Here is a 27,657-nt window from a genome sequence, read left to right as displayed (position 1 = left end):
CCATCTCAAAAAAAGAAAAGAAAAAAAAAAAAAACTTTCTACAGTGCAATCAAACCGGAACTCAGGATGAAGAAACTCACTCAAAACCGCTTAACTGCATGGAAGCTGAACAACCTGCTCCTGAATGCTGAGACCACAGTGCAAACTTTCTGTTTGTTTTGTAGAGACGGGATCTCACTCTCTTGCCTGGGCTGGTCTTGAACTCCTGGGCTGAAGCAATCCACCCGCCTCTGTGCTGAGAGGTGAGTGATTACAACTCTCACCACCCAAAGTGCTGAGATTACAGGCATGAGCCACCATGCCCAGCCAGTACATTTTTTTTGTATGGCTAAGTTATATTCCACTGTATGACTAGAGCACCTTTTATGCATCTGCTCATCCATAGGTGAACATTTGGGGTGTCTCCTCCTTTTTGGCTGTTGTGAATGGTGCTGCTGTGAATGGTTGTGTGGTTGTGTGCCAATGTCTGAGAATGTGTTTGCATCTCTTGGGTAAATACATGGAGTGGAATTGCTGGGCTGTAGGAGCGTTTAGCTCCCTTATGCATGGAGTCCTCACAATGACTCCAGTAGGGAGGAATCACCCTCATTTTGGAGAGGAGAAAACTGAGGCTCAGAGATGCAGAATTGCATGTGGAGGGCATAGGGCTAGAAGGTGGTGGAGCCCAGGGTTTGTTCAGCTCTAGGCCAGGCCCCATCCTGCTGGGGCTCCACCTGCCACTGATCATGCCCCTTCTGGTGAGGTGACTACTCCCCAGGCAGCCCCTGCACCCCATAGTCCTCCTCATCTTCCTCTCGAAGTAGACAGGGGCTCACTAACCAGGCTCCTTTGGGGCAGCTTTGGGGAGTAGAGGTGAGCATGTGGGCTTGGATGGCTGGGAGAGGAAGCGCCTTCGAATCCCAGCAGTGTCTGGAGCAGCATAGACCCAGGAGCAAAGAGCAGGAGACAGGGTGGGGCTGAGGCAGGCTCAGCCAGGTGCATGGAGTCCCACGTGTCTCAGGGCCCTGCACTGTTTGCCTTTTCTGTGGGGCCTCTGGGCGGCACATGGGGGCTGAGGGCAGGGGCCAGCTCTGGGAGCCTGCATGTGTCCCAAGCCTAGGGGAAGCTGACAAACCGGGCACAGCCCCAACCCAGCCTGAGTAGCTCCTGCATTTCTGTGGGGCAGGAGGCTGGGACAGTGGTGCATGGGGGTCGATCCTCGGTGATGGTCCGGGCCCCAGCTCAGTGCTGTTGCAGGCAGCATCACAAGAATGAGAGGAGCCACGGCAGCCAGCCCATGGGAGGGCACGTTCCTCATGCCCATACCAGAGCTTTGGGGGCTTGGGGGACCACCAGGGAGCCCCTGAGCAGACACACAGCCAGTGGGCAGAGGAAGGGGCTGCGGGCTGGCTGGCGCACGCCGTACATCTGGGAAGGAGGCCAGCCCAGGCTGCAGTGAAGCCTCCGCCAGCTCCATTCCAGGCTGAGCCTCAGCAATTCTGCTGGCTCAGCGGCCCCCTCCCAGGATCATCCTTGGAGGCCTGACTTCCTGGAGGGCTGCCCGAGTCCCACACCTCTGCATCCTCATCCCCCAGCAGGAGCGGCCGCCTGCCCTGCTGCCCCCATCCCCAGGCTGCAGGGACCCCAGGCAGACACACATCTGTTTTCATGGAGACTTTCCCGTCAGCCCTAGGCTGCAGGCGGAGCTGCTGGCCCATTTCACAGATGAGGCAGCTGAGCATGGGGGACTCACCCAAGGTCACTGGTTACAGTATCAGATCCAAGGCTTCCGTGTCCCTCCTGGGCTTATCCTCACCTAGCAGAAGGCTCTGGTCCCCTCCTGCCACACTGCACCCCATGGGGTGAGGAATCTCTGAGGTCCTGAGCAGGAATCCACCTGGAGCCTAGGTGCCCCTTCTAGACCACACTCTGAACACCTAGGACCCTGGAGTTCCCTGCCCAAACAGCCCCAAGCCTACTTCCAGGATCCGCACGGCCCTCTGCCCAGTCTGTCCTCCTGAAGGTGGGGCACGCAGCAGGGTGCCCACCCTAGCTCTGAGGAGCGACTAAGGGGGTGCCTGTTCATGGGGTGTGGACAGTGCTGGAGCTGAGCAGAGAACAGGTGAGGTAGCTACAAATGGGGGCCAGTTCATCACCCAAGGAATCTGAGAATTCTCAATTCGAACTTGGGCTTTCAGACCATGATGAAAGTATATTTGTCAAGGTAGGAGGATAGAACATACTTAACAGGTTACTGGCGTGACTTGTAGCGTTTAAATATTTGAACATTTGGTGTGTGGGCCTCTGTTTGTGTGTTAAGCACAGGTCAGGGTGGTTTGCCTTAACATGTCCAAAACATAAAAATAATAGTAATGCCAGTAGCTATCTTATTTTTGGTTTTAGTTCTTCCTATGTGCTCTTCACACTGCAAGGTACCGTAGATACAAAGATGCACAAAACACAGTTGCTTCACAGGCAGAGAGGCCCAAGAATATCACAATATCTACAGCAGCCATTTTTTTTGAGCACTTACCAAGTCCTACCGTGAAATGCCTTGTGGACAGTATCACAATTTATCCTCCAGTAACCTAAGGGGAGGTAGCATGCATATTCTCATTTTACAGAGGGAAACAGACACTTAGTGGGCTGGATGTGGTAGCTCACGTCTGCAATCTCAGCACTTTGGGAGGTTGAGGTGGGAGGACTGCTTGAGGCCAGGAGTTTGAGACCAGCCTAGGTAACATACTGAGACCTCATCTCTACTAAAAATCAATAAAATTAGCCGGGCGCTACTCGGGAGGCTGAGGTGGGAGGATCGCTTGAGCCTGGGAGGTTGAGGCTGCAGTGAGCTATTATGGCGTCACTGCACCCCAGCCTGGACGACAGAGCTAGACCCTGTCTCAGAAAAAAGAATGACAAAGTGACCAGCTCATGGTCACAAACCACTAAGAGGGGAAATAGGACACATCCAGAGGTGTGGGTGCAAAGCCCAGACTCACAACCTCAAGACTCTGGGACCCCAGGTGAACCCCTTGGCTTCTCTGAGCCTCAGTTTCTTCATCTGCAAAATGGGGACAGTGAGTCCAACCTCATCTAGGAGGTGACCAACACAGTGCCTGACCCAGCAAGTACTCAACTGGTCGTTGGAAAGGGCAAGAGGAAAGGCCCTAGCATTTGGGGACCCCCTCCAGGAGTGCTGGAAGACCAAGGGCTGCTACTTGAACCTAACAGTAGACCCCACGGAGGGAACGGGAACAGCCAGCTGCCTACAGGATGCCGGGACCCCAGTGCCTGTCACCTTCCCTGTCCCTGCTCTCTGACCTCCTCCGTCCCCCTGGAACTGCTCAATGGTCTGGGGCCACACACAGTGGGGTGCCAGGCCACGCCTCATAGAATGGGTGCGAGCCTCCCCAAATTCTCCAAACGGCCTTGCCCGCTTGGGTGATGAGGGTAACGGAGCCTGAGCCGGGACTCAGACCCCCACTGATCTGCCTCTAGAATGCCGCAGGCCTGACGGGAGAGGGCCTGAGGCGCAGGGTGGCCCAAGCCTTCAGCCAGAAGCTCAGAGGGTGACAAGTCGGGGCCTCCAGCACCCAGGAAGCAGGACCCGCCTGCCTGGGCTGCAGGCTGGAGAGTGAGCAGACGTGGGCCGGGGTCGGTTGGTACCGGCGGGAGGTTCCAGCCCCATGTGGATGGAGATGGAGGCGACCCCCAGTCGGTGCCGGGAGTGGGGAGTTGAGCTCCCTCAGTGGGGGTGGTAGGGGCTACCTTGGGGTCGGGCTTCGGGCTGAGGCTGGGGGAAGCTGTGGCACCCGCATTATTTGCGGAGAGGAGCAGGAGGATGCTTGGGGGTTGGGGGTGCGGGTTCCCTGACACCGAATTCATTATTGGGAGATTCCTCTTCACAATCCCTCAACACCTCCCACGGGAACCCCGGGCCAGGAACGCCTGACAGCCTGGCGGGCCGGCTCCAGGGCCACTGGCGCCCGGGTCTCTCGGCGCCCGGTCCCCGCCCGCCCGCTGCCTCGGAACCCTCCCCCGCGGGTCCCGCAGCCTCTAGAAGCCTCTCTGGGCTCAGCCCCGCGCCGCCGCCGCGTCGGGGCTCCGAGTGCACCCCCGGCGGCCGCGTCCCCAGCCCGGCTAGCAGCCCCAGGCCGCCCGCGTCCGCAGAGGCCTGGCCTGAGCGCGCTGCGCGCACGTGGGGAGGGGGCGTCCCGGGGCGGGCGCGAGGAGGGCGGAGCCACGGGCCCGGGCGCGCGGCCGGCGCGGGCTGACGGAGGTCGGCGGCCCGGGAGCGGACCCCGGCGTCCGGGAGGCGGCGCCAGGTGCCGCGCCCCCGCCCCGCGCCCGCCGCGCGCCCCCGCCCCCGGGCCGCCCCCCGCCCGTGACGCGCTCCCCGCCCCCTCCGCGCCGGGAGCCCGAGCCCAAGCCGGAGCCCGAGGAGGGCGAAGGGGCGGCGGGCGGCGAGGAGGCGGCGGGGGAGGCGGCCGGTGCCGCGGGGCCGCCGCCGCCTCTGAGCCGCGCCGAGCGCACGAGCGCAGCCGCGTCGCTGCGGCCCCGGCCGCGCCATGGGGAAGGAGCAGGAGCTGGTGCAGGCGGTGAAGGCGGAGGACGTAGGGACCGCGCAGAGGCTGCTGCAGAGGCCGCGGCCCGGGAAGGCCAGTGAGTGCCGGGGGCGCGGGGCGCGGGTGGGAGCCCCGGGGGCCCCTCCCCGGCGCGGAGCCCCCCACCCGACCCGGCGCCGGGCGGGGAGAGGACGTTGTCGGGTCCCCGGGGGCGGGGCGGGGCCAGCAGTGCCCAGACCCTCGGTCCGTGCCACCCACCCGCTGCCCCCAGCACTGGAGATGGGTTGGCCCCGAGAGCCGGCCGTCACCCTGAGCTCCCCAGCGGGCATCTGGCGGCACCCGCCTCCCGGGCCGCGGGCGTTCGCATCCCTCTCTCCCTACCTCTGTCCCCCTCCCTTCCCAGGCTGCGGGCTGACAGCTGGAGGTCTCTGCTGGGGCCTTCAAAGGGCGAGGCGGATGCCCCCCCCACCACACGCACCGGGCAGACAGGGAGGGGGCCCCTGCGGCGAGGGGTGACCCGGGAGCTGACAGTCCCTGGCATACCCCCTCCCCGCCCCACGTTTAATAACACGCTTTGCAGGGAAGGTGGGGGCAGGACCACGCTGGGGGTGTGGCTGCCCTGGCATGGCCGGTGGGGGGCCATTTACTGATGGGAGAGCAGAGGCCCAAGGTCGCCCAGCCCAGGGCAGGCTGGACTCCAGGCAGGGCCGGCCTGGGGGCAAGGGCTTGAGGCCCTGCTCAGGCAGGCTCCAGCAGACTCGGGTCTCCAGCTTCCCTGCTGGGAAAGGAGGCGATGAGGGAGTCGGGGACCACCACTGGCCATCCCTAGCTTGCCCTATGGCCCGCCCCAGGAAAGGACTGGGAGCTTAGAGCCCTGATCCCAGCACTCATCCTGGCTCAGCGCATAGCCTCCCTGGGGGCCGCCGGAGATGGATGGATGGGCGTGTGGACCAGCGGCGTGTGCGGCTGCGCACGTATAGCCGTGTCAGTGTGTCAGGGCACCTGTGCGGGCACGGACAGGGCTCTGCAGGTCGGCAAGTGGGGTCTGGGCGTCCTCCCTCCTCCCTCCACCCCCACAGACTGTAAGCCAGAGAGTCCCCCTCCCCTTCCTCCAGGGGGATGCCAAGAACTGGGACTGGCTTCTGGGAGGTCGGTGGGGGGCACCTGGAGTCCCAGGAGGACCCACTCCCCCGCACTTCACCAGCGGCCCATGACTGGCTAGCTCCTGCCCACTGTGTGCAGTAAGAGAGAGGGGGCACCGGTGCCTTGCAGGCTGGCCCTGAGCTGATTTCTGGTCCGGGAGATCAGAAAGGGAGAGCTTGTGGGCAGAGGCAGCCTCAGCTCAGCCGGGAGAGCAGGTGCAGGGCTTAAGAGAAGGCAAGGTAAAGGCTTCCACCTAGTGGCCGCATGACCTTGGACACAGACAACTCCAGCTCAGTGGACCTCAGTCTCCTCGTTTGTAGGATGGGATGTCAGCCTCACGGTGGGGTCCTAAGACCAGTGAGCCTGGGCACTTGGAGCCCAGGCATTCAGTAAGTGCTCAGTAAATGCCAGCGATGACCGCAGCCTTAGACGGCCCAGGGCCAGGGGCTGGGGAAGTGGGGGCTTAGCTCTGGGGAGGTTCCTCCTCCCTTCTATTGTGGCCATTCTGGGGAGGTGTGGGGGCTTCCACCCTCACCTGCGTGTCTGCCTGTCTTGCCTGGCCTCTGGGGCAGGAGAGACACCTGCCCTGGCCCCGGCTCCTGCTCTCTGACTCACAGGGGCGGGTGTAATAAATCAGAGAAGAAATCCCTCCATGAATTAGCTCCGTCGTCATGGCAACGCTGGCCTGCTTTGGAGTAAGATGTATTTTGATTCAGTAAAGTACAGCTGAGTTTGGGCCACGAGGTGAGGGGTGTCCCGCAGTGTCCTCCAGGGCCCCATGAGCCTAGGGCTGTCCCCATGAGCTTTGCTTCCATGGTCCCCTCTGGGTGCCCGGTCCCTTCCCTCCACCCCCTGCTCCAGAGTTACCCCAGGCTCAGCCAGCCCCCCACTCGCCCTGCCCTAAAGGGAGCCTCCTGTGCCCGCATGCACACACTTAGCAGCTGTCCTTGAGGGGAAGAGGAGCCTGTCCTGGGGGAGATGTTGGGGCAGGGGCTGGCCTCCTGCTGGCCGGGCGGGACCCACTGTTCCCTCTGACCCGGACCCTATCCATGGAGGCCCCCTGTCCATGGAGGCAGGCCCAAGAATGCCCTGGAGGACACCCCTGAGCACCGAGGGCCAGCGCCCCATCCCCCTCTCACCTTCTAATAGCCCACTAGTAGCTCCCTTCTAGCCTGGGATATGGACTGGACCCCAGAGGTGGGGACAGGCTCAGGATAGAAGTGAGAGGGCTGGTCGGGGGTAAGGGCTTTACCATCATAGAGTCACAGGGCTTAGGGACCTCGTGGAGAGGGAGGGGGGCTCCTGGACTTTCATCCTGGCCCCGGCCCCCTCCAGCCATGCTCTGCTCCTGCTTCATCCAGAGAACCCGTTTCCAGGTGAAACAGCCCCCAGCCCCAGGCCCTTCTCAGTTCTGGGACCTTCCTGGGTACCCACTGTCCCCCACAGGAATTGGGGTTAGCGTGTCCCAAGACCTCAAGTTGCCTCCATCCAATTTCAGCCAGTTTCCCCCTTGAGGAGACCGTGGGTGGGGAGAGGGACGAGATGGCTTTAGTAAGGCACCCCTCCTCACATGGGAGTGGTCCCCTTCCTGAGGGAGACACCCTCCCCCACTGGCAGATGTTACTTTCTGGGTTTTGACCTCCAGCCCCTCCGATATTTCAGCCCATGCAGGTGTGGCTGGGTGAGAAGGTTTCCACGCTGGCTGCCTCAGCTGGGGGAGGGAGAACAGGGCCTGGCCTGGGCAGTCCTGGGGACGTGCTGAGGTCTGGCCACCCTGGAGCTGGGAAGAGCAGGGGTCAGCGTTCTGGGGGGAGAACCTCCTGAGTGTGGTCCTGGCGGGGATGCACGGGACAGTGACACCTGCGCTCCCTTTAGCTAATGGCAAGGGATGGTGGCAGGCTCCACGACATAATTCCCAGGTCCCCATGCAAAATGTAAACGTGGGACCCCTTGCTCAAAAAGAAGAATTTCAGGCCAGGCATGGCGGCTCATGTCTGTAATCCCAGCACTTTGGGAGGCTGAGGCAGTCGGATCACCTGAGGTCGGGAGTTCGAGACCAGCCTGACCAACATGGAGAAACCCCGTCTCTACTAAAAATACAAAATTAGCCAGGAGTGGTGGTGCGTGCCTGTAATCCCAGCTACTCTGGAGGCCGAAGCAGAAGAATTGCTTGAACCCTGGAGGTGGAGGTTGTGGTGAGCCGAGATCGCACCATTGCACTCCAGCCTGGGCAACAAGAATGAAACTCCGTCTCCAATAAAAAAAAAGAAAAAGAATTTCAAGATGGTGACAGGAGAGCATCCGCAGGCATGGGGTCCTTCTGAGCCAAGCACAGGCCGCACACCCATGAAGTCGCCTCAGCGGCCAGGCAGGGTGTGGGGGATGAGATCGATCCAGTCCGCAACTGAGCACCTCATCTGCGCGGGGCACCATTTTAGCCACCGAGGATTCCTCCGTGAGCAGAACAGATGACGGCCCTTGTCCACTTGGTGCTGGTAGTTGAGTGATGGAGATGGGTAGGAGCAAGAGCAGAAGGAGGTTGACGTGGCAGGTGGTGACGAGGGCTGCAGAGCCAGGCACAGCAGCTGCGGGGCGGGCAGGGCCACTTCAGATGGGGAGGGCATGCTGAGTGAGCAGCCTGTGGGTAAGGATCTGAAAAATGTGAGGGAGGCTGTGGGGTTGACTAGGGAAGAGGAGCCCACACATGCACACAGGGCATGTGGAAAGGCCCCGGGCAGGGCAGCCTATATGTTGGAGGAAGGTCTGGAGGCCTGTGTAGCTGCAGCAGGAATGAGGGAAGTAATGATAACTGAGAGCAAAACAGGAGCCCCACGTACGGCCACTGTCCAATCTCAGCCTCCCCTCCCAGCACAGCCACTGTCCAGTGTCGGCCTCCCCTCCCAGTGAGACCAGTGCTGCCAGGGGGTCTTCAGGAGAGGAGTGGCAGGATCTGATTCGTGTTCTCTCTCCCTTTTTTTTTTTTGAGACAGGGTCTTGCTCTGTTGCCCAGGTTGGAATGCAGTGGTGTGATCCCAGCTCACTGCAGCTTCAGCCTCCTGGGCTCAAGTGATCCTCCCACCTCAGCCTCCCAAGTAGCAGGGATCACAGGCACACCCCTCCGTGCCCGGCTAATTTTTTTTCCTTTATGTTTTGTAGAGACAAGGTCTTGCTGTGTTGGCCAGGCTGGTCTTGAACTCCTGGCTACAAGTGATCCTCCCACCTCAGCCTGCCAATATGCTGGGGTTACAGGTGTGAGCCACGGCACAGAGCCTGACTCATGTTTTCCCAGGGAACCCTGACAGGGGTGGGTGTGGAGGCTGGACCAAGGGATGTGGCAAGACCTTAGTGACACCAGTGGGGAGGGGATGGCACTTATCCTGCCAGAGATGCTGGCCTGGACCAGGTTGGTGACAGTGGCTGTGGGGAGAAGGGCTAGGGTTCCAAGTGTGCTCTGGGGATGTCTGGGAGGCAGAGCTGACAGACAAGCTATAGGTGTGCGGGAAAGGCCCCAGGGCTGGCTCCAAGGTTTTGGCCTGGACCATGGTCAGGAAGGATGGCATTGCCACTAACCAAGAGGGACACTGGTGCCAGCAGTGTCTGAGCAGAGGGGGAGGGGCCGGTGAGGCTGGAGACGCCTTTGCTTGCCAGGAGAAACCCCCGGCTGGAGAGAGCTGGGGGTGGGATTCCTGTACGGCTGATATTAGTAATCGCCATGCACCGAGTCCTGACTTGTGCCAGGCCGTACACACTTTGTGTCTGGGAATGCTCTCACACCTCCGGGAGGCCCTGTTAGCACCCACGGCTCCAGCTCAGGGAGGGCGCCAGCAGCCAAGGACGCAGGTTGGTGAGTGGCAGAGCAGAGATTCGAATTCACAGCAGTCTGGCTCCCTCGGCCAGCCTCGTGGGTCATCAGGGGACCCGCACCCTGTGTCCAGTGGCTGGGACCGGGGCCGGGGCAGCAGGGGCTGCTGTGGGTCACTGTGCAAGCCCTGCAGCCAGCCCTGTGCCTCGACTCCCTCAACTCCCCTGCCCTCAGCTCCTGCCCCCACCCTGTCCTGGGCCTGGACAAAGGGGCTTCTGTCCTGCCAGCTCCCCTCTCAGAGTGACTGACCCACAAATGGGTTATGTAACCACGGCCCAGATAGGCGGGGGTTTGGCCCAAGTCTGCTTGGACTAGAGCCCACTGGGAGGGCATCGGTGGGCTTCCCTCCTCTGGCAGCCGGCTGGGGGAGGCCAGGATGCGGGGGGCCCCAGGAGGACGCTGGGGCCCTGAAGGGAGGGCGTGGGCCCCTCTGGCCTCAGGTGCTCCGAGTCGCCAAGGAGCAGGCAGCCGTTCGCGTGAGGTTGCTCAGAGGTGCCAGCCCACTCGCCTGCCTCCCACTTCTGCTCATCCACACTGGCTGTGGCCCAGGGCTGGCAGTGGGGGTGCTGCACGGTGGAGACGCAGATCCTCCCCCAGAGATACCCCCATTTCCGGGTGTTCCAGCCTCCCTGGCCACCCCCGGCCCCATCTGGATCCTTCTGAGAGACAGATTGGGCTGGCTCTCTCCCTCCCACCATTGGCAGGTGCTCAGCCAGTGTCCCAAGGGAGGGGTGTGTGTGCACATGTGTGTGCCTGTGTGGGTGCACAGCCTTGCCTCCTATCCCCAGGTGGGGACAAGGACTCCAGGCCGGAGTCCTTAGTACTGTGAACCCCCACATCTAAGGACAATGGGTCACCAAGGCCCGAGCAGCTGGCACCTGGGGCAGGGTGTGGGGCAGAGCTGAACGCGTGAGTGCACGAGTGGACGAGTGAGTGCAGACTGAGAGCCCAGCAGCTTTGTGCCTGCCGGGGAGATGGCTGGCTCCCTCTCCCTGCCCGCAGGCCGCCTGGAGGGGCTGGCACAGCCTCCCCTCACCGAGTCTCCTTCCATCCCCAGAGCTCCTGGGCTCCACCAAGAAGATCAATGTCAACTTCCAGGACCCGGATGGGTGAGTTCTGAGCCGGGTGGTGCCTGCCTGGAAGGGAGGGTGGCTCTTAGGGAGGCCTAGGTGCCAGGGAGGGCAGGGTGCCGGGGAGGCCAGGGCGTCAGGGCCTCTGCTGTATGTGTCCTCTGCACATGCCAGCTTCTCGGCTCTGCACCACGCGGCCCTGAATGGCAACACGGAATTGATCAGCCTGCTGCTGGAGGCCCAGGCCGCTGTGGACATCAAGGACAACAAAGGCAAGACTGGCCGAGGGCCTCTGGTGGGGGCAGGGGCGGGGGCAGTGACGGGGGCTCCCCAGGGCCTGCATGGGTCCTTGGCTGAGGTCTCAGCCCAGGGTCTCAGTCCGATTTCAGGCAGGTCCTCCTGGGATCAGGGTCCTGGAGGCCAGGGGTGGGGTTGGGGTCAGGGGTCAGCTCCTAGCACTCCCCAAACCCACAGGGTTGGGCTTGGGGTTAGGGGTCAGCTGCCAGCATTCCCCCCACCTCCCAGGGTTGGGCTTGGGGTCAAAGGTCAACTCCCAGCAACCCCCACCCCCCAGGGTTGGGCTTGGGGTCAGGGGTCAGATCCTAGCACGCTCCCACCCCCTAAGGTTGGCCTTGTGGTCAGGGGTCAGGTCCCAGCACTCCCCTATCCCCCAGGTTGGACTTGGGGTCAGTGGTCAGCCCCCAGCATCCCCCACGCCCCAGGGTTGGGCTTGGGGTCAGGGGTCAGCTCCCAGTACCCCCCATCCTCCAGGGTTGGGTTTGGGGTCAAGGGTCAGCTCCTAGCATCCCCTCGCCCCCCAGGCATGCGGCCGCTGCACTATGCGGCCTGGCAGGGCCGGAAGGAGCCCATGAAGCTGGTGCTGAAGGCGGGCTCGGCCGTGAACATCCCATCTGATGAGGGCCACATCCCCCTGCACCTGGCGGCCCAGCACGGTCACTACGATGTGGTGAGGCCCGAGGGGGGGTGGGGGCAGGGGTGGGGCAGCAGGGGCGGGGCAGCAGGGCCTGAGGATATGCGGACCTGACTGCGCCCTCGGCCCCCAGTCTGAGATGCTGCTACAGCACCAGTCTAACCCGTGCATGGTGGACAACTCGGGGAAGACGCCCCTGGACCTGGCCTGCGAGTTCGGCCGCGTTGGGGTGAGTCTCCTGTGGAGCCCTGTGGGGTGGGGCTGGGGAGCCCCACATCAGGACCCCCTACCCTGACCCCTCCTTCAAGGTGGTCCAGCTGCTCCTCAGCAGCAACATGTGTGCGGCGCTGCTAGAGCCCCGGCCGGGAGACGCCACCGACCCCAACGGCACCAGCCCTTTGCACCTCGCAGCCAAGAACGGCCACATCGACATCATCAGGTACAGCCGGTAGCAGGGAGGGCCCAGCCTTAGGGTCCCCAGGGTTCAGCAGCAGCCGGGGGCTCAGGGCACCAGCTTCTGGCTTGGGGATAGGGCGGGAGCAGGCAGGGTCCCGGGTCCCTGGTCAGGCCTCTGGCATGGCCTCCGGGGCCCACGTACAGGATGAGCTGAGGGGCTGGGAAGGGGGCTTCTGCGACGTCTCTGTCCCAGCGCCGCCGCTCCTGGGTGCGCTCGAGGAGGTGCTGAACTTCCCTGAGCCTCACTTTCCCATCCGTAAAGTGGGGTTCACGGCAGCGCCTACACTAGCATCAGACAAGATAACAGCTGGGAAGTCTTAGCACAGGGAGGGCCCTTCGACAGTGCTCACTGTGGGCTGGGTGCCCCGGTGGCTCACACCTGTAATCCCAGCACTTTGGGAGGCCAAGGAGGGAGGATTGCTTGAGGCCAGGAGTTCGAGACCAGCCTGGGCAACATGTCAAGACCCCATCTCTACAAAAAATATAGAAACTAGCCGGGTGTGTTGGCACACACCTGTAGACCCAGCTACTTGGGAAGCTGAGGCAGGAGAATCACTTGAGCCCATGAGGTTGAGGCTGCAGTGAGCAGTGATTGTGCCACTGCACTCCAGCCTGGGTGACAGAGCAAGACCCTGTCAAAAAATTAGCTGGATGTGGTGACGCACACCTGTAGTCCGGCTGCTTGAGAGGCTGAGGTGGGAGGATCGCATGAGCCTGGGAGGTCGAGGCTGCAGTGAGCCAGGATGGTGCCACTGCATTCCAGCCTGGGTGACAGAGAGAGACCCCATCTCTACTTTTTATAAAAAAAGCGGCTGAGTGCGGTGGTTCAAAATGCTGCAATCCCAGTATTTTGGGAGGCTGACGCAGGAGCCCAGGAATTTGAGACCAGCCTGGGCAACATAGCAAGACATGGTCTTTACAAAAAATAAAGGCAAAAAAAAAAAGCTGGGAATGGTCACACATGTCTGTAATCCCAGCTACTCTGGAGGCTGAGGCAGGAGGAGTGCTTGAGGCCGGGAGTTTGAGGCTGAAGTAAGCCATGACTGTACCACTGTACTCCAGTCTGGGTGACAGAGTGAGACCCTGTCTTAGAAAAAGTAGGCCAGGCACAGTGGTGCACGCCCGTAATCCCAGCACTTTGGGAGGAGTTCGTGTCCAGCTTGGCCAAAATGGTGAAACCCTGTCTCTACTAAAAATACAAAATTAGCTGGGCGTGGTGGCAGGTGCCTGTAATCCCAGCTACTCCAGAGAGTGAGGCAGGAGAATCGCTTGAACCCGGGAGGTGGAGGTTGTAGTGAGCCGAGATCGCATCACTGCACTCCAGCCTGGTCAACAAGGGTGAAATTCCGTCTCAAAAAAAACAAACAAACAAAAAGACCGCTCAGCACTCAGTGAATGTCAGAGACATGGGGCAGGGCTGGATGATCCTCAGCCCCCAAGCTGACTGCTGGGGTACCTGGAAATGGAGGCCTGGCTTGGGGGTGCTGGGGCCGGCCTCCTGCTGGAAGGCCCCGCCTGTCCACCTTGCCTTCCCGCCAGGCTCCTCCTCCAAGCTGGCATCGACATTAACCGCCAGACCAAGTCCGGCACGGCCCTGCACGAGGCTGCGCTCTGCGGAAAGACGGAGGTGGTGCGGCTGCTGCTGGATGTGAGTGTGGGGCCCAGGGGCGCTGGGCCCAGTGGCCTGTAGGGGCTCCTGACAGAGCCTCATCTGTCCCATGTGCAGAGCGGGATCAATGCCCATGTGAGGAACACCTACAGCCAGACGGCCCTGGACATCGTGCACCAGTTCACCACGTCCCATGCCAGCAGGGAGATCAAGCAGCTGTTGCGAGGTGGGCCCAGGCAGGGCAGAGGGGCAGTGGCTGGGGCTGGGGCTGGGCCAGATCAGCCTGCAGGACTCGGGGGGCCCCCTCCTGTATCCCCAGAGGCCTCAGCGGCCCTGCAGGTCCGGGCGACCAAGGATTATTGCAACAATTACGACCTGACCAGCCTCAACGTGAAGGCGGGGGACATCATCACAGTAAGCATGGCCCCAGGGGCCGTCTCGGCAGGGAGGGGGCGGCACCTGGGCGTGCGCACCCCAGAACACCCTCCCACCGCAACTAGGGGGCACTGAGCAGGAGACTCTGCGAAAGGGGGCATCTCCCTGAGCGCCCCCCACCTTACTGGCCAGGTCCTCGAGCAGCATCCGGATGGCCGGTGGAAGGGCTGTATCCATGACAACCGGACGGGCAATGACCGGGTGGGCTACTTCCCATCCTCCCTGGGCGAGGCCATCGTCAAGCGAGCAGGCAAGTTCCACCCCACCCTGGGGGGCAGGCAGGAGCCATGCACCCTGGGCTTGGGGGCTGGAAGCAGCGAGCTTGCTAAGGGTGGGGGCCCAGCAGGGCTGGGTTTCTGGGTGCCAGTGTGGGGTTGAGTGGGGAGCATCAGGGTGCCCCAGCAGCCGTCTCCTCGTCCGTTCCCACACCTATTCCTTCGTGCGTTCCACCAAGCACTGTGTGCCGCCACATCTGGTTCTGAACTGGCCCCCAGGACAGATGGGGACCCAACTCCCAAGGAGCTCGTCCTGGGGCAGGAGGGGGCACGGGACAGCGAAGTAAACATGAAAGGACATGTACTAACCAGTGACCCGGAGCACAGGGAGGGCCTGCTTGAGATGAGGCAGTCGCAGAAGGCCAGAGAATGCTCTGAGAGGCAGGTGGCTTCCAGGTGGCAGGAGCTGTGCGTTAAAAGGGGGCGGCGCCAGGCGTGGTGGCTCATGCCTGTCATCCCAACACTTTGAGAGCCCGAGGCGAGAGGATTGTTTGAGCCCAGGAGTTCGAGATCAGCCTGGGCAACATAGTGAGATTCCATCTCTACGAAAAATAAAATTAGCCAAGCATGGTGGTGTGCGCCTATGGCCCCAGCGACTTGGGAGGCTGAGGTGGGAGGATTGCTTGAGCCTGCGAAGTGGATGCCACGGTGAGCCAAGATTGCACCAGCCTGAGTGACAGAGCAAGAGCCTGTCTCAAAAAAATAATAATGATAAAAACAAAGGCACTCAAGTGTTTGCTCTTGGTGAAGAAAAAAGGAAAAAACCAAAGGCGCTGAGGCAGGCAAGAGCTCGGCACATCTGAGGAACAGGAGGCTGAGGAGAGGGACTAGGCCAGGGGCCCAGGCCGTGAAGCCCCACGTGGCGGTTCCAAGGGACCAGGGGCCCGTTTACTTCTGATAGAGGACATGGAGGTTGACAGGCAGGGCCAGCCCCCCACCATGGCCATCTAGCTCCTGAGTGGGAGCCTTGGCTCCAGCTTGTGGGGGTTTCTTGCCTGCCCCTCACTCCCCAGTACAGAGACGTTCACACCGTCCAGCAATCTCTGGCCCCTGCCCGCAGGACCCCAGGGCCACGAGCAGGATGCCGGGGCTTGGCTGTGTCTGCCTCTCTCCTGCTCTAAACGTCTGAGGTGGGAGGGGTCTTCTGAGGGGCTCTCAGCTCCCTGGAGACAACGATGGGCAGAGAAGACCCCGGGCTGTGTCTGCGCCGGCCTCTGCCCCGCCTCCCCTGCGTCAGCACCCGCCCTCGCTGGCCCAGGACTCAGGAGGCTTTGCTTGACCCACAGGTTCCCGAGCAGGCACTGAACCAAGCCTGCCCCAGGGAAGCAGCTCATCGGGACCCTCTGCACCCCCAGAGGAGATCTGGGTGCTGAGGAAGCCTTTTGCAGGTAGGCAGGGTCCCTGAAGGGCAGAGGTGGCAGGACTTCCACAAGGCACCACTGTGGGGCCAGGCAGGGTCCGGCACTGGCCTCATTTTGCTCCCTTGTGCTGGCAGGTGGGGACCGAAGTGGCAGCATTAGCGGCGTGGCTGGCGGCCGGGGCAGCGGGGGCCACGCCCTACACGCGGGCTCTGAGGGCATCAAGGTAGGTGGGGTGGTGGCCGGGGCCAGGGTGGCCAGGGCTGGGAGCAGGCGACAAGCCGGTGTTTCTGGGTTGCAGCTCCTGGCAACGGTGCTTTCCCAGAAGTCTGTCTCCGAGTCCAGTCCAGGGGACAGCCCTGCCAAGCCTCCAGAAGGCTCTGCAGGTAAGAGCAAGGATGCTGCCATGCAGCCCGACAGAGGAAAGCAGCCCAACAGCCCTTGTCCCCCACCCACTCTCGTCCTCAGGTGCGGCCCGGTCCCAGCCTCCAATGGCCCACGCCGGGCAGGTCTATGGGGAGCAGCCGCCCAAGAAGCTGGAGCCAGCATCGGAGGGCAAGGTACAGGGCTTGGGGGTGCTCTCGGCGTGGGCTCCAGGGAGAGGCTGTAAGGCTGATGGGTTGATGGGTGCCTACACGGCCTGCCTGGCCTGGCTGCGGTGGGGTCGGGGGCATTGCCAGGCCAGACCCTCTCCTCTGTCTGTCTGTGTGTGTTGTGTGTGCGTCTGCCCGCGTGTACGGGTGTCGTTGTTGTGCAGGCTGTGCATGTGGGCCAACCTGTGCCTCCGTGTGTGCATGTGTGTGTGTGGGGTGCGTGTGTGATGGTGTGACTGCGAGCCGGGCACGCGTGTCTGTGTACAGGTGGAAGGGGCTGGGTATGAGGTGGTGCGGCGCGTGCATGGGCGCGGCGTGTGGTGTGTGAGTGCATTCGTGTGCCGGAGAGGTATAAGCTGCTGGCTGAGTCCTGCACGGTGGAGGAGGCAAGGCACCCCTGCCTGTGGGCACAGAGCCCACCTTCCGGTCCAGCCCGAGGCCCCTTTCCCAGAGCCCCCTTCCAAGGGGCCACACCACCTGCATCCCCAAGGTGGCGCGGGGCGTCCCTGGTGCGGGAGCAGGGGACAGTCAGGGAGGCGTGTGGCAGACAGTAGCAGCGGCCCCACCCCCCTCCCCCCACCGGTGGAGATCCCAGAAGGCGGCGGAAGGGTGGAGGATGCTCCAGGAGGCGCCTCGGGGACTGCGGACTGAGGATCACTCACGGGCCAGGCTCACCGGGGCCTGCTGCAGATGGAGCAGCGGACAGCGGACGCAGTGACTGCACAGCTGGCCGGCCAAGCAGAGAAGGAGGCGCTGTGGTGGCAGGGCGCGGCCGGGCAGGCGAGCCTGCAGTGGGTGCCTTGTGTCTTCCAGAGCTCCGAGGCCGTGAGCCAGTGGCTCACCGCGTTCCAGCTGCAGCTCTACGCCCCCAACTTCATCAGCGCCGGCTACGACCTGCCCACCATCAGCCGCATGACTCCCGAGGTGAGCTTTCCACACGCCGCCAGCGCCAGCTGCGTCCCACAGATGGGCCCAGCCCCTAGCTGACAAGCCTCCCCTCTGCCTAGGACCTCACGGCCATTGGTGTCACCAAGCCGGGCCACCGGAAGAAGATTGCGGCAGAGATCAGCGGCCTAAGCATCCCCGACTGGCTGCCTGAGCACAAACCCGTAAGGCCACCTGCACCCCAGGGGCTGGGCCCAGGACGGGCAGACAGACAGACAGAGAACCTGCCTCCCTGGCCACAGCCCCCACCCGCCCTCAGGGGCTTGAGGGAGAGGAGAGTGGAGGATGTCCTGCTAGCAGGGAGCCTCCCAGTCAGCCCCTGTTCTGTCACTGGGGCAGGGGCGAGGTGATGTTGTCCAGGGGTCATCGTTGCTGAGGGAGCCTGAAGTCAGGAGAGTCCCCTCCCTATGTCCATGCTCTCACCAGGACTCCCTCCACATGCAGGCTGCCCCACAGGGACCCCCAGCCACCAAGCCTCCAAGCACTGCCACTCACATGCAGACTGCAGGGGACCATGCTTGCTGCCTATGCTCATGCACCCAGGCACGTGCCAGCCACACGCACGGCAGGCGTGCATGGAACACCCTGCAGGCGTTCACCAACTTGTGTGTGTGCACACATGCTCCACCGCACGTGTGGTCCTCACCAATAGTTGACACCCCCGTTTTCAGCGATACCTGCACACGCCATGGCCAGCCGTCATTAACAGGGAGGTGCGGCCGGGCGCGGTGGCTCACGCCTGTAATCCCAGCACTTTGGGAGGCCGAGGCGGGTGGATCACGAGGTCAAGAGATGGAGACCATCCTGGCTAACATGGTGAAACCCCGTCTCTACTAAAAATACCAAAAATCGGCCAGGCGTGGTGGTGGGTGCCTGTAGTCCCAGCTACTTGGGAGTCTGAGGCAGGAGAATGGCGTGAACCCGGGAGGCGGAGCTTGCAGTGAGCCTAGATCGCACCACTGCACTCCAGCCTGGGCGACAGAGCGAGACTCCGTCTCAAAAAGAGCAAAACAACAGGGAGGTGCCTGTGCGGTGGGATGGGTTCTGGGCCTGAAGAAGGTGGGCCCAGGCCTAGCCCAACCGAACCAGACTCTCTGGGCCTCACACTGAGCTCTGGGCTCCCAACAGGAGAGGTGATCGGTGGCTGTGAAAAGCCACCTGGTGCGTGGGTCTACACTCACCCTGCCTTGCCTCACTCAACTGGCGGCTCGGGGGTCCTCCTAGGGGTCAGGTCCGGGTCCCATGGGCCTTGCCGCGCACCTGGGGGTGGCTGAGTGTGCGAAGAGCAGTTGCATGAGTGAATTCCAGCTGGGAGTGTGGACGCCTGGATGCCGCTCGGGGAGTGATCGGGTGTTTCTCGGTGCAGATTGCTGTGGGTGTTGGCACGTGTGTGTGTTGTGGCTGTGTGGCATGTGTGTGGCCCTGTGTCTGATGTGGGTGAGAGGTTAGAGTGTGAAACGGGACAGGGTGCTGGTGCCTGTGCATGGCTGGGAGCGCAGCGTGCAAGTCATGTGCGTGTTCCTGTACCAGGTGTGGCCCTGTACGTCTGTGTCCATGACTCTGGGGTGTGTCTCCCCATGGTGCTGTACTAGTGGCTGCCTGGCCGGGTGGGAAAGTGCCTTCTTCTGCGCCCCCCAACAAGGGTGTCCTGTGGATGTGGTCAGCCCTGTGTGTGTGCGCATGTGCTCGATGTGCGGCGTGCAGTGTCTGGTACCTGAGCCGAGGCTCTGCCTACATTTCTGGTGCCAACACCCTGGCCTATCCGTTTGTCCTCCTGTCTGTCTGTGCCCTGCTGGCCCCGTGACCCCTCCTCCTCCAGCTCCAGGTAGATGGGCAGGGTGCGGGCAGCCAGCCCAGGTGGCCCCTCTGTGTGTCTGCTCTGTAGGCTAACCTGGCCGTGTGGCTGTCCATGATCGGCCTGGCCCAGTACTACAAGGTGTTGGTAGACAATGGCTACGAGAACATCGATTTCATCACTGACATCACCTGGGAGGACCTGCAGGAGATCGGCATCACCAAGCTGGGTGAGGCCCCAGCCCCAGCCCCAGCCCCAGCCCCAGCTTCCAGCCCCAGCCCCAGCTTCCAGCCCCAGCCTTCGTCCCCAGCCCAACCCTCAGCCCCAGCTCCAGCCCCGCCCTCAGCCTCAGCCCCAGCCACCAGCCACCAGCCCAGCCCCTAGCCCCAGCCTGCAGCCCCAGGCCCAGGCTCAGCCCCAGCCCCAGCCCCAAGCCCAGCCCAGCCCCGCTCCTAGCCCGGCTCCTGCCCCTCTGCCTCCTGGTCCACCTGACCTGCCCCCTGCGCCCCACTCAGGGCACCAGAAGAAGCTGATGCTCGCTGTGAGGAAGCTGGCAGAGCTGCAGAAGGCTGAATACGCCAAGTATGAGGGGGGCCCCCCGCGCCGGAAGGCGCCCCAGTCTCTTGAAGTGATGGCCATTGAGTCGCCGCCCCCGCCTGAGCCCACACCGGCCGACTGCCAGTCCCCTAAAATGACCACCTTCCAGGACAGCGAGCTCAGTGACGAGCTGCAGGCTGCCATGACTGGCCCGGCTGAGGTGGGGACCACCGCCGAGAAGCCCTCCAGCCACCTGCCACCCACCCCGAGGGCCACCACGCGGCAGGAGTCCAGCCTGGGTGGTCGGGCACGGCACATGAGCAGCTCGCAGGAGCTGCTGGGAGATGGGCCCCCTGGGCCCAGCAGCCCCATGTCTCGAAGCCAGGAGTACCTCCTGGATGAGGGCCCAGCCCCCGGCACCCCGCCCAAGGAGGCCCGGCCCGGCCGCCACGGCCACAGCGTCAAGAGGGCCAGCGTGCCCCCTGTGCCTGGCAAGCCACGGCAGGTCCTCCCACCAGGCACCAGCCACTTCACGCCCCCCCAGACGCCCACCAAAACCCGACCAGGCTCTCCCCAGGCCCTTGGGGGACCTCATGGTCCAGCCCCAGCTACGGCCAAGGTGAAGCCCACCCCGCAGCTGCTGCCGCCAACAGAGCGCCCCATGTCACCCCGCTCCCTGCCTCAGTCACCCACGCACCGCGGCTTTGCCTACGTGCTGCCCCAGCCCGTGGAGGGCGAGGTGGGGCCGGCTGCCCCAGGGCCTGCGCCCCCACCCGTGCCCACGGCTGTGCCCACACTGTGCCTGCCCCCGGAGGCCGACGCGGAGCCGGGGCGGCCCAAGAAGCGGGCCCACAGCCTGAATCGCTACGCGGCGTCCGACAGTGAGCCAGAGCGGGACGAGCTGCTGGTGCCTGCTGCTGCCGGCCCCTATGCCACGGTCCAGCGGCGCGTAGGCCGCAGCCACTCGGTGAGGGCGCCCGCAGGTGCCGATAAGAACGTCAACCGCAGCCAGTCCTTCGCCGTGCGGCCCCGAAAGAAGGGGCCCCCGCCGCCCCCACCCAAGCGCTCCAGCTCGGCCTTGGCTAGTGCCAACCTGGCGGATGAGCCGGTGCCAGACGCCGAGCCTGAGGATGGCCTGCTGGGGGTCCGGGCACAGTGCCGGCGGGCCAGTGACCTGGCCGGCAGCGTGGACACGGGCAGTGCCGGCAGTGTGAAGAGCATCGCGGCCATGCTGGAGCTGTCCTCCATTGGGGGTGGGGGCCGGGCTGCCCGCAGGCCTCCTGAGGGCCACCCCACTCCCCGCCCTGCCAGCCCAGAGCCGGGCCGGGTGGCCACCGTGCTGGCCTCAGTGAAACACAAAGAGGCCATCGGGCCTGGCGGGGAGGTGGTGAACCGGCGCCGCACGCTCAGCGGGCCAGTCACCGGACTTCTGGCCACTGCCCGCCGGGGGCCTGGGGAGTCGGCAGACCCAGGCCCCTTTGTGGAGGATGGCACTGGCCGGCAGCGGCCTCGGGGTCCCTCCAAGGGCGAGGCGGGTGTCGAAGGCCCGCCCTTGGCCAAGGTGGAGGCCAGCGCCACACTCAAGAGGCGCATCCGGGCCAAGCAGAACCAGCAGGAGAACGTCAAGTTCATCCTGACCGAGTCCGACACGGTCAAGCGCCGGCCCAAGGCCAAGGAGCGGGAGACCGGGCCTGAGCCACCACCGCCACTGTCCGTGTACCAGAATGGCACTGGCACCGTGCGCCGCCGACCGGCCTCGGAGCAGGCTGGGCCTACGGAGCTGCCTCCACCGCCCCCGCCTGCCGAACCCCCGCCTACCCACCTGGCGCACCTACCCCCATTGCCCCCGCCCGAGGGCGAAGCCCGGAAGCCGGCCAAGCCTCCTGTCTCTCCCAAGCCGGTCCTGACGCAGCCTGTGCCCAAGCTCCAGGGCTCGCCCACACCCACCTCCAAGAAGGTGCCGCTGCCAGGCCCTGGCAGCCCAGGTAGGTGCATGGGCCCAGCCAGGGTGGGGCGAGGGGGCGACAGGACCCTGCTCCACCTCTTTACTCGGTGGTCTGAGGGGTTTTCCTTTTCTTGGGTTTGATGGAAGCCCAGGTGGGGGGGGAACCTGTCCCCAGACCCTCTCATCCATTCAGGGCTGGGGGCAAGGTGAACAGGGTCTTTCCCGGTCCGCTGGGGAGGAAGCCGCGGGAGGCTGGGGCAGGGGGCGCGGCGGCGGAACTCGTGCTCGCTCGGTACCAGCGTGGTCCTCCCCGCAGAGGTGAAGCGCGCCCACGGCACGCCGCCGCCCGTGTCTCCCAAGCCGCCGCCGCCGCCCACAGCGCCCAAGCCCGCCAAGGCGGTCGCGGGGCTGCCTTCGGGCAGCGCTGGCCCTTCACCCGCACCCTCGCCCGCGCGCCAGCCGCCCGCCGCCCTCGCCAAGCCGCCCGGTACGCCGCCCTCGCTGGGCGCCAGCCCCGCCAAGCCCCCGTCCCCCTGCGCGCCCGCGCTGCACGTGCCCGCCAAGCCCCCGCGCGCCGCCGCCGCCGCCGCCGCCGCCGCCGCCGCCGCCGCCGCGCCCCCCGCCCCGCCCGAAGGCGCCTCGCCAGGGGACAGCGCCCGGCAGAAACTGGAGGAGACGAGCGCGTGCCTGGCCGCGGCGCTGCAGGCGGTGGAGGAGAAGATCCGGCAGGAGGACGCGCAGGGCCCGCGGTAGGTGCGGGGCGGGGCCGGGCCTGGCGGGCGGAGGGCGGGGCTCGGCAGAGATGGGCGTGCCGTGAGCGGGGCTCGGCCGAGGTCGTCTTGCGGTAGGCGGAAGCCGACGGAGATGCGGGCCGCGGGCGTGTCCTGGTCGAGGTGGGCGTGGCCAGACCCGCCCCACCCGCTCACGCCCCGCGCCCGGCGCCCCGCAGCGACTCGGCGGCGGAAAAGAGCACTGGCAGCATCCTGGACGACATCGGCAGCATGTTCGACGACCTGGCCGACCAGCTGGATGCCATGCTGGAGTGAGCGCCGCCTGGCCGGGCCCGCCTGCGCCGCCCGGGCCCTCCCCGCACACTGACCTATACCTCAGGATGGGCGCGTCTGGGCGCGGCGCGAGCGGCCGGGCAGGGCCCTGCACAAGCACAACTCCGGCCCCTGGGCCCGGGCCGGGGCGCCCACCGGGGACCGCCTGGCTGGGGGCTCCAAGGGCTCTGGGCAGACCCTGCGCCCGCAGGTCCTCCCCACCTGCTGCTCCCCGTGCAATACCTGCTGGGCCTCCTGCCCGCGCGGGAGGGGAGGGCGCCCCGGGACCAGGGATGGGGCAGCGCACAGGCCCGGGCCCAGCACAGAACTGCCCATCGGGACGCCCGGCCAGCCGCTCGGGCGCAGCACAAGGGACAGGGGACCAAGGTCAGGGCCCCCCTGCCCCGCCGCACCCCCAGAATATAAGCTATCAAGAGTATTAATTTATTGGGAATGAGCTGAGGCGGATTTCCCCAGAGAAACAAAAAGGTATAACTTTAACAAATATATATTTAAAGAAAGAAATATTATTGATTCTATAGAAAACCATTTACCAACTGAAAGGACACGAAGTCTAGCTCCGGACAAAAGCTGTTAGAGGCCCAGGCTGTCTGCCTGCGGTCCTTCCTCCCTCCGGCCAGAGTGGAGGCCCCAGGCCGCTAGCACAGGTGGAAGGCTGGGGCCCCGGGGGCGGGTGCTCTGCCGGGGGCTCCTCCGTGCTTCTCTCCTAAGTTCTCTGCGCCCCAAGAACTCGAGGTTGTGCCTTGCTCTCGGCGGCCGTGTCCTCCTCCTGGCCTGGCTGCGTCCCAGGGCGCGGGTGGGTTTGGTGAATGTGGGTGTGTCAGCGTGGCAGCCACGTGGAAGCAGGGCATGTAGCAGGCCAGGCCACGGGCTTGCAGCTCCTGAGGGTGTGCCTGGCCCCCTCTCCAGGGGCTGCGCAGGCAGCCCGTCCACCCCAATGGAGTTCCCACGGACGCTTCTGCTCATGGTCCAAGGCTGTGTCGTGTGGTCATTCTTGCCCTCCCTTTTCCTCTCTCTCCCCCTGCCCCCTCCAAGAAGTACTGACTGGTCTCCTCTATCGTGTTTGCTGATCCACAGTGTTGGGCACAACTTTGACATTTCTTAAAAAAAAAATTTTAAAAAGGCCGAAAACCAGCGATTGTGCTGTGGGGCGGGTGGAGGCGGCTGGCGGAGGTGGCGTCCGGGCATGCAGGGCCCCTTCCTGCTGTCTCACCCAGTGTTTCCCTGCGAGTGGACGTGCCCAGCTGTCCCCCCAGGCCTCTCCTCAGAGGGTGGCCCAGGCTGGGCTCCAGCAGGTGGGCAGCGGAGGTCTGGGCAAGGCGCTGCCGTCAGCTGTCAATAAACAGCAGGAAACAGAGGTGCCTGGCTCACTTTTTGGGGGCACGTGTTGGGGGAGATGGGACTGGAGGCCAGCAGCTCGGGTGTGACGAGTTGCCTCCTAGCAGGGAGGGGAGGCCCCAGAGTGGGCCGAAGTCCTGGGGTCCACCAAAGGAAACCGCCCCATGCCCCTTCACTCACAGCAGCCACTGCCTGTGCACACCAACCTCAAGGCCACACACAGCCCCCTTGTCCCGAGGAGCTGTCCCCACTCACAGCCACAGTCTGTGGAGCGTTTATTTCAACCAGGAAGTAACCAAATCTACGTACAGTCTAAAAACAGTAGAAAAGGTGAGTAAAAAGGCCCTCGCTCCATCTAGGGTGGGGATGGAGGGTGGGCCGGGGCAAGCGTCGTACCTGGCACCCAGAGAGGGGCTGGGCAGCGAGGACAGTGCCAAGTAGAGGGAGGCTTGCCGAGCATGGGGCAGGGAGGGCACTGCCCGGCTGCCAGAGCCTGTCCACCTGTGCCCACGGGGCAGGCAGAAACCCCGAGACCACCCCACGTGGCCAGCCTGGCTCAGAAAGGTCCAGGGCTGGTTCAGGGGAAACCATGGCCTGGCCTGGGTCCTGTTAGCAAGTCCAAACCTGCAGAGAAAGGGGCTGCTTCACCAGGGTGTCCTGCGGCCGGCTGCCCTGCCCCAGCCACACCTGCCACACATACCTGCCCTTCACCACTTCCTGCTGGGGCTGCCAGCTCCTCATCCCCACCCACGCTCCGTCCTGCGCAGCCCCTTTGAATGGCCCGAGCCACGGGCACTGACCTTCACAGTGCTATCCACAGCCCCTGAGAAGAGTCGGCCCCGGGACACAGCCAGCGCGGTGACACTGCCCTGGTGACGCAGCAGGGTCTGCGTGCAGATCATGTTGTCCATACTCCAGACCTGGGGGCACATGGGACATGAGGGCCCGCCGGAGCTCAGCTGCCAGCCCTCTGAGCCTCCTGCCACCGCTGGGCCAGCACGCACCCTGAGGGACCGGTCGTAGGATGCACTGAAGACTTTGGTCTGGTCTGGCGTTGAGATGACCGCCAGGGCATACACGGTGCCCACGTGGCCCGTGAGGGTCCGCACCTGCTCCTTGGACTCAATGTCCCACACCTGGGAGGGGTGGGCACAGGCAGGTCAAAGACACTGAGCAAGGCGGGGGAGACGGGGCCACAGTCTGGCCCTGCACCCAGATGCCCAGGCCTTACGTGGATGAGGTTCTCGTAGGTGCCACAGACAATGTGGTGATTTGTCACAGCAATGGAGTAGACGCTGCCACCAGACGTCTGCAGGACGTGGATGCAGTCGAGGGTTCGGATGTCCCAGATCTATGAGTAATCGCAGGCCAGTTGGTCCCAGGCCAGGTGCCTCACCCCCAGGGACCCTGCACCCCCAGGGCTTCAGCACCGCTGGGCAGCCCACCCACCCAGCCAGGGCATGTGCGAAGGTAGGAACAGGGGAGATGGAGCCCCAGGTGCTGGCCTGGGAAGTGCTGGTAGGGGGCAAGGCCCTGTGGCCACCAGGTGTGCCCAGGTGCACCTTGATTGTCTGGTAGGAGCCACTGTACAGGTAGCTCTGGGCAGCCACCAGGGCCCGCACCCAGTGGTTGAGGCCTGTGAGCTCCTTCTTCAACTTCAGCTCAGTGCCCACGATGTCCCAGACCTGCAGGGATTGCTGCAGCTGTGGGCTGGGCAGGCAAGGGATGCCTCAGTGACTCACACACGCAGGCACACCCTCCCCCCGTACCTTGATGGCCTTCAGGGAGCCGCTGAAGAGCATGTTGTGTGAGGAGACCAGCGTGCACACAGGGTTGTCATGGGCCCGGATGGTGTTCACCTTCTGCAGGTTCTGGATGTCCCACACCTGATTGGGGAAGGACCGGAAGCCTCAGGGCACCAAGCCCTGCCACCTGGAGTCTGGAGTCTGGAGCCCAGATGGGGAGAAACACGTCCCTGGGGCACCTACATACTGGGGCAGGCCTGGGCCGCCTCCTACCCACCCGCCTGTAGGCCCCACTCACGATGATGGTGCAGTCTGCAGAGCCGCTGTAGAGTTTGCACCTGGGGAAGCAGAGGCAACATGTCAAGGTGGGAGAAGCTGTGTCCCTGCTGACGCCGCCCTGGCAGGGCCCGAGGTCCATGCCAGCCATCAGGAACCAGCAGCATGGCCCAGGACCAAGGCTACTGCTGTGTCCCTAAGCGTCAGCCTATTTTCCAGTCTCCACATGGGAACCTTCGAAGGGGTGGGCCAGCCCCTGATGCCTGCCTGGAAAGCGTTTGACAGCGAGCCGGGAGGTAATTACCCACCCGTTAGCCCTGAGTCAATCCCAGGGCCGGCTGCTGGCAGTCAAGCTGCCGCCTCCTGAAAGCGAGCATCTCTCACACACACGCTTACTTGCTCGCTCCCACAAAGCCTCACGACAGGAGACAGGAGGCAGGCAGGCCACCTGGAGGCAAGAAGATGGCCAAGGTAGTTGCTCCATAGTCTCTATGCCCTGGGCTCTGCCTGCAGACCAGGGAGAGCTGAGCTCCTGCCTTCACCCCCTAAGGTCCCCCCATCTTCTGGTTGCGCAAGGTGCACCGGGGCCAGGACGAGGTTCTGCTGGGAGGCTAGCTGCGCCAGGTATTGGGAACACACAACTTTGGAGATGGTGTAGGCCACACAAGGGCCCACACACTGCTACCCAGGGAACCAGTGCTGCTCCGGGTGGAGGGTGCCCTACAGGTGGGGCACACACATAGCTACACAGGCTCGAGCTCATGGCTCGTGGCCCACGGGGTGGCAGCGCCACGTCTCCTGTCCTGGGAATCACTGATCACACATGTTGCCTGAACTCACCCCTGGATGCAGAGAGCCAGCACGATGCCATCATGGCCCTCCAGTGTCTTCTGGCACTTGTAGGTGGTACATGTGTCCCACACCTGCAGAGACCAGGGCCACAGTGGGTCCCCGCAAGGTCAGCCCAGTGTCAAGGCGCAGCATGACAGGAATGAGTGAGGGAGCCCCGCCCATGGGAGAAGGCCCGTCCATGGGAGAAGGCCCCGCCCATGGGAGAAGGCCCCGCCCAGAAGGTCCCACCCATAGGCAGGCTGGCAGTGCCAGGCATGCAGCAGTGCCCAGCCCAGCCAGGCTGCGGAGACTGAGGTAGGACCCTGCCCACCTTGATGGTCTTGTCAGAGGAGCCGCTGAAAAGCAGGTCACCCATGGAGTAGACGCAGAGACACCACACGGGGCCCTGGTGACCCACAAAGGTCCCTTTGCACTTGAAGATCTGCTGAGGGTCGTAGGCTGCAGAGATGGGAGCAGTGGGTGAAGTCCCAGTTGGGGCCTAGGGGGAGGGCAGCTGGGAGCCACGGCGGATCCATACTCACAGCCTAGGATGCCCATGTTCAGCCGCGCGTTGATGTGGGACAGCTCGTCCTGCAGGGCCAAGGGCAGGGCAGAGGGCAGGTGGGCAGGGCTGCTGTGGGGCCAGTGCAGCCTCTCTGCCCCTGCTGCCCTGGGCCAGGGGTGGGCAGGGGCAACAGCAGCCCTGCCACACATATGACCCCTGATCTCGACTAGTGGGGCCAAGGCCAGGGGAGGCCTCCCTGCCGGGGCCGCCAGCCTCCCTGGGTCTCACAATCCAGCCCCTGCAGCCCCGCCCACTCACATTTAACATGGATGCGTCCCGCCGGAACTCCATGAGGTCCTCGCTGAGCTTGCTCTGGTTTTCGTCCAGGACGTCTGAGTAG

The 27,657-nt window shown here is 63.8% G+C and overlaps 2 protein-coding genes across 7 annotated transcripts in view; one reads left to right on the top strand and one right to left on the bottom strand.

The window, feature by feature from the left end:
* Nucleotides 1-4,386: 4,386 nt before the first annotated feature.
* CASKIN1 (CASK interacting protein 1) lies at nucleotides 4,387-23,919 on the top strand. Of its 2 annotated transcripts, XM_054454797.2 has the most exons (20): nucleotides 4,387-4,641; nucleotides 10,607-10,658; nucleotides 10,794-10,891; nucleotides 11,441-11,586; nucleotides 11,684-11,779; nucleotides 11,859-11,989; nucleotides 13,546-13,654; nucleotides 13,733-13,841; nucleotides 13,935-14,029; nucleotides 14,183-14,300; nucleotides 15,612-15,713; nucleotides 15,821-15,909; nucleotides 15,985-16,069; nucleotides 16,152-16,243; nucleotides 17,090-17,200; nucleotides 17,284-17,385; nucleotides 19,107-19,245; nucleotides 19,532-21,538; nucleotides 21,815-22,247; nucleotides 22,448-23,919. In XM_054454797.2, exons 1-20 carry the CDS (start codon nucleotides 4,548-4,550, stop codon nucleotides 22,542-22,544), a joined length of 4,305 nt encoding a protein of 1,434 aa, XP_054310772.1. In that variant the 5' UTR covers nucleotides 4,387-4,547; the 3' UTR covers nucleotides 22,545-23,919. The 2 variants fall into 2 exon arrangements, with proteins under 2 accessions (XP_054310772.1, XP_054310773.1); XM_054454798.2 differs by lacking the exons at nucleotides 17,090-17,200; nucleotides 17,284-17,385 and having other exon boundaries at nucleotides 4,399-4,641.
* TRAF7 (TNF receptor associated factor 7) overlaps nucleotides 23,034-27,657 on the bottom strand; it is a 20,837-nt gene continuing 16,213 nt past the window's right edge. For 4 of the 5 annotated variants that reach the window (XM_054454799.2, XM_063655323.1, XM_063655322.1 and 1 more), the window contains 11 exons: nucleotides 27,576-27,649; nucleotides 27,295-27,343; nucleotides 27,084-27,211; nucleotides 26,762-26,844; nucleotides 25,944-25,983; nucleotides 25,670-25,786; nucleotides 25,463-25,585; nucleotides 25,132-25,251; nucleotides 24,905-25,036; nucleotides 24,701-24,820; nucleotides 23,034-24,524 (listed from right to left, as the gene is read on the bottom strand). In XM_054454799.2, coding sequence (XP_054310774.1) covers nucleotides 24,510-24,524; nucleotides 24,701-24,820; nucleotides 24,905-25,036; nucleotides 25,132-25,251; nucleotides 25,463-25,585; nucleotides 25,670-25,786; nucleotides 25,944-25,983; nucleotides 26,762-26,844; nucleotides 27,084-27,211; nucleotides 27,295-27,343; nucleotides 27,576-27,649 — 1,001 coding nt within the window. In that variant the 3' untranslated portion in view covers nucleotides 23,034-24,509. The remainder of the gene's footprint in view (nucleotides 24,525-24,700; nucleotides 24,821-24,904; nucleotides 25,037-25,131; nucleotides 25,252-25,462; nucleotides 25,586-25,669; nucleotides 25,787-25,943; nucleotides 25,984-26,761; nucleotides 26,845-27,083; nucleotides 27,212-27,294; nucleotides 27,344-27,575; nucleotides 27,650-27,657) is intronic. The other variant, XM_063655324.1, reaches the window with a different exon arrangement.

This window comes from Pongo pygmaeus, chromosome 18, assembly GCF_028885625.2.
Source record: "Pongo pygmaeus isolate AG05252 chromosome 18, NHGRI_mPonPyg2-v2.0_pri, whole genome shotgun sequence".
Taxonomy (NCBI): Eukaryota; Metazoa; Chordata; class Mammalia; order Primates; family Hominidae; genus Pongo; species Pongo pygmaeus.
This window is presented reverse-complemented; position numbering and strand designations above follow the sequence as displayed.

What these genes read in the sequence shown, in the direction of transcription:
- CASKIN1 (XM_054454797.2), top strand. Translation starts at nt 4,548, where the DNA reads ATGGGGAAGGAGCAGGAGCTGGTGCAGGCGGTGAAGGCGGAGGACGTA. An exon ending in AGCCAGCATCGGAGGGCAAG is followed by an intron (nt 16,244 to 17,089) that starts GTACAGGGCTTG and finishes TGTGTCTTCCAG; the next exon opens with AGCTCCGAGGCCGTGAGCCA. An exon ending in GAGGACGCGCAGGGCCCGCG is followed by an intron (nt 22,248 to 22,447) that starts GTAGGTGCGGGG and finishes GGCGCCCCGCAG; the next exon opens with CGACTCGGCGGCGGAAAAGA.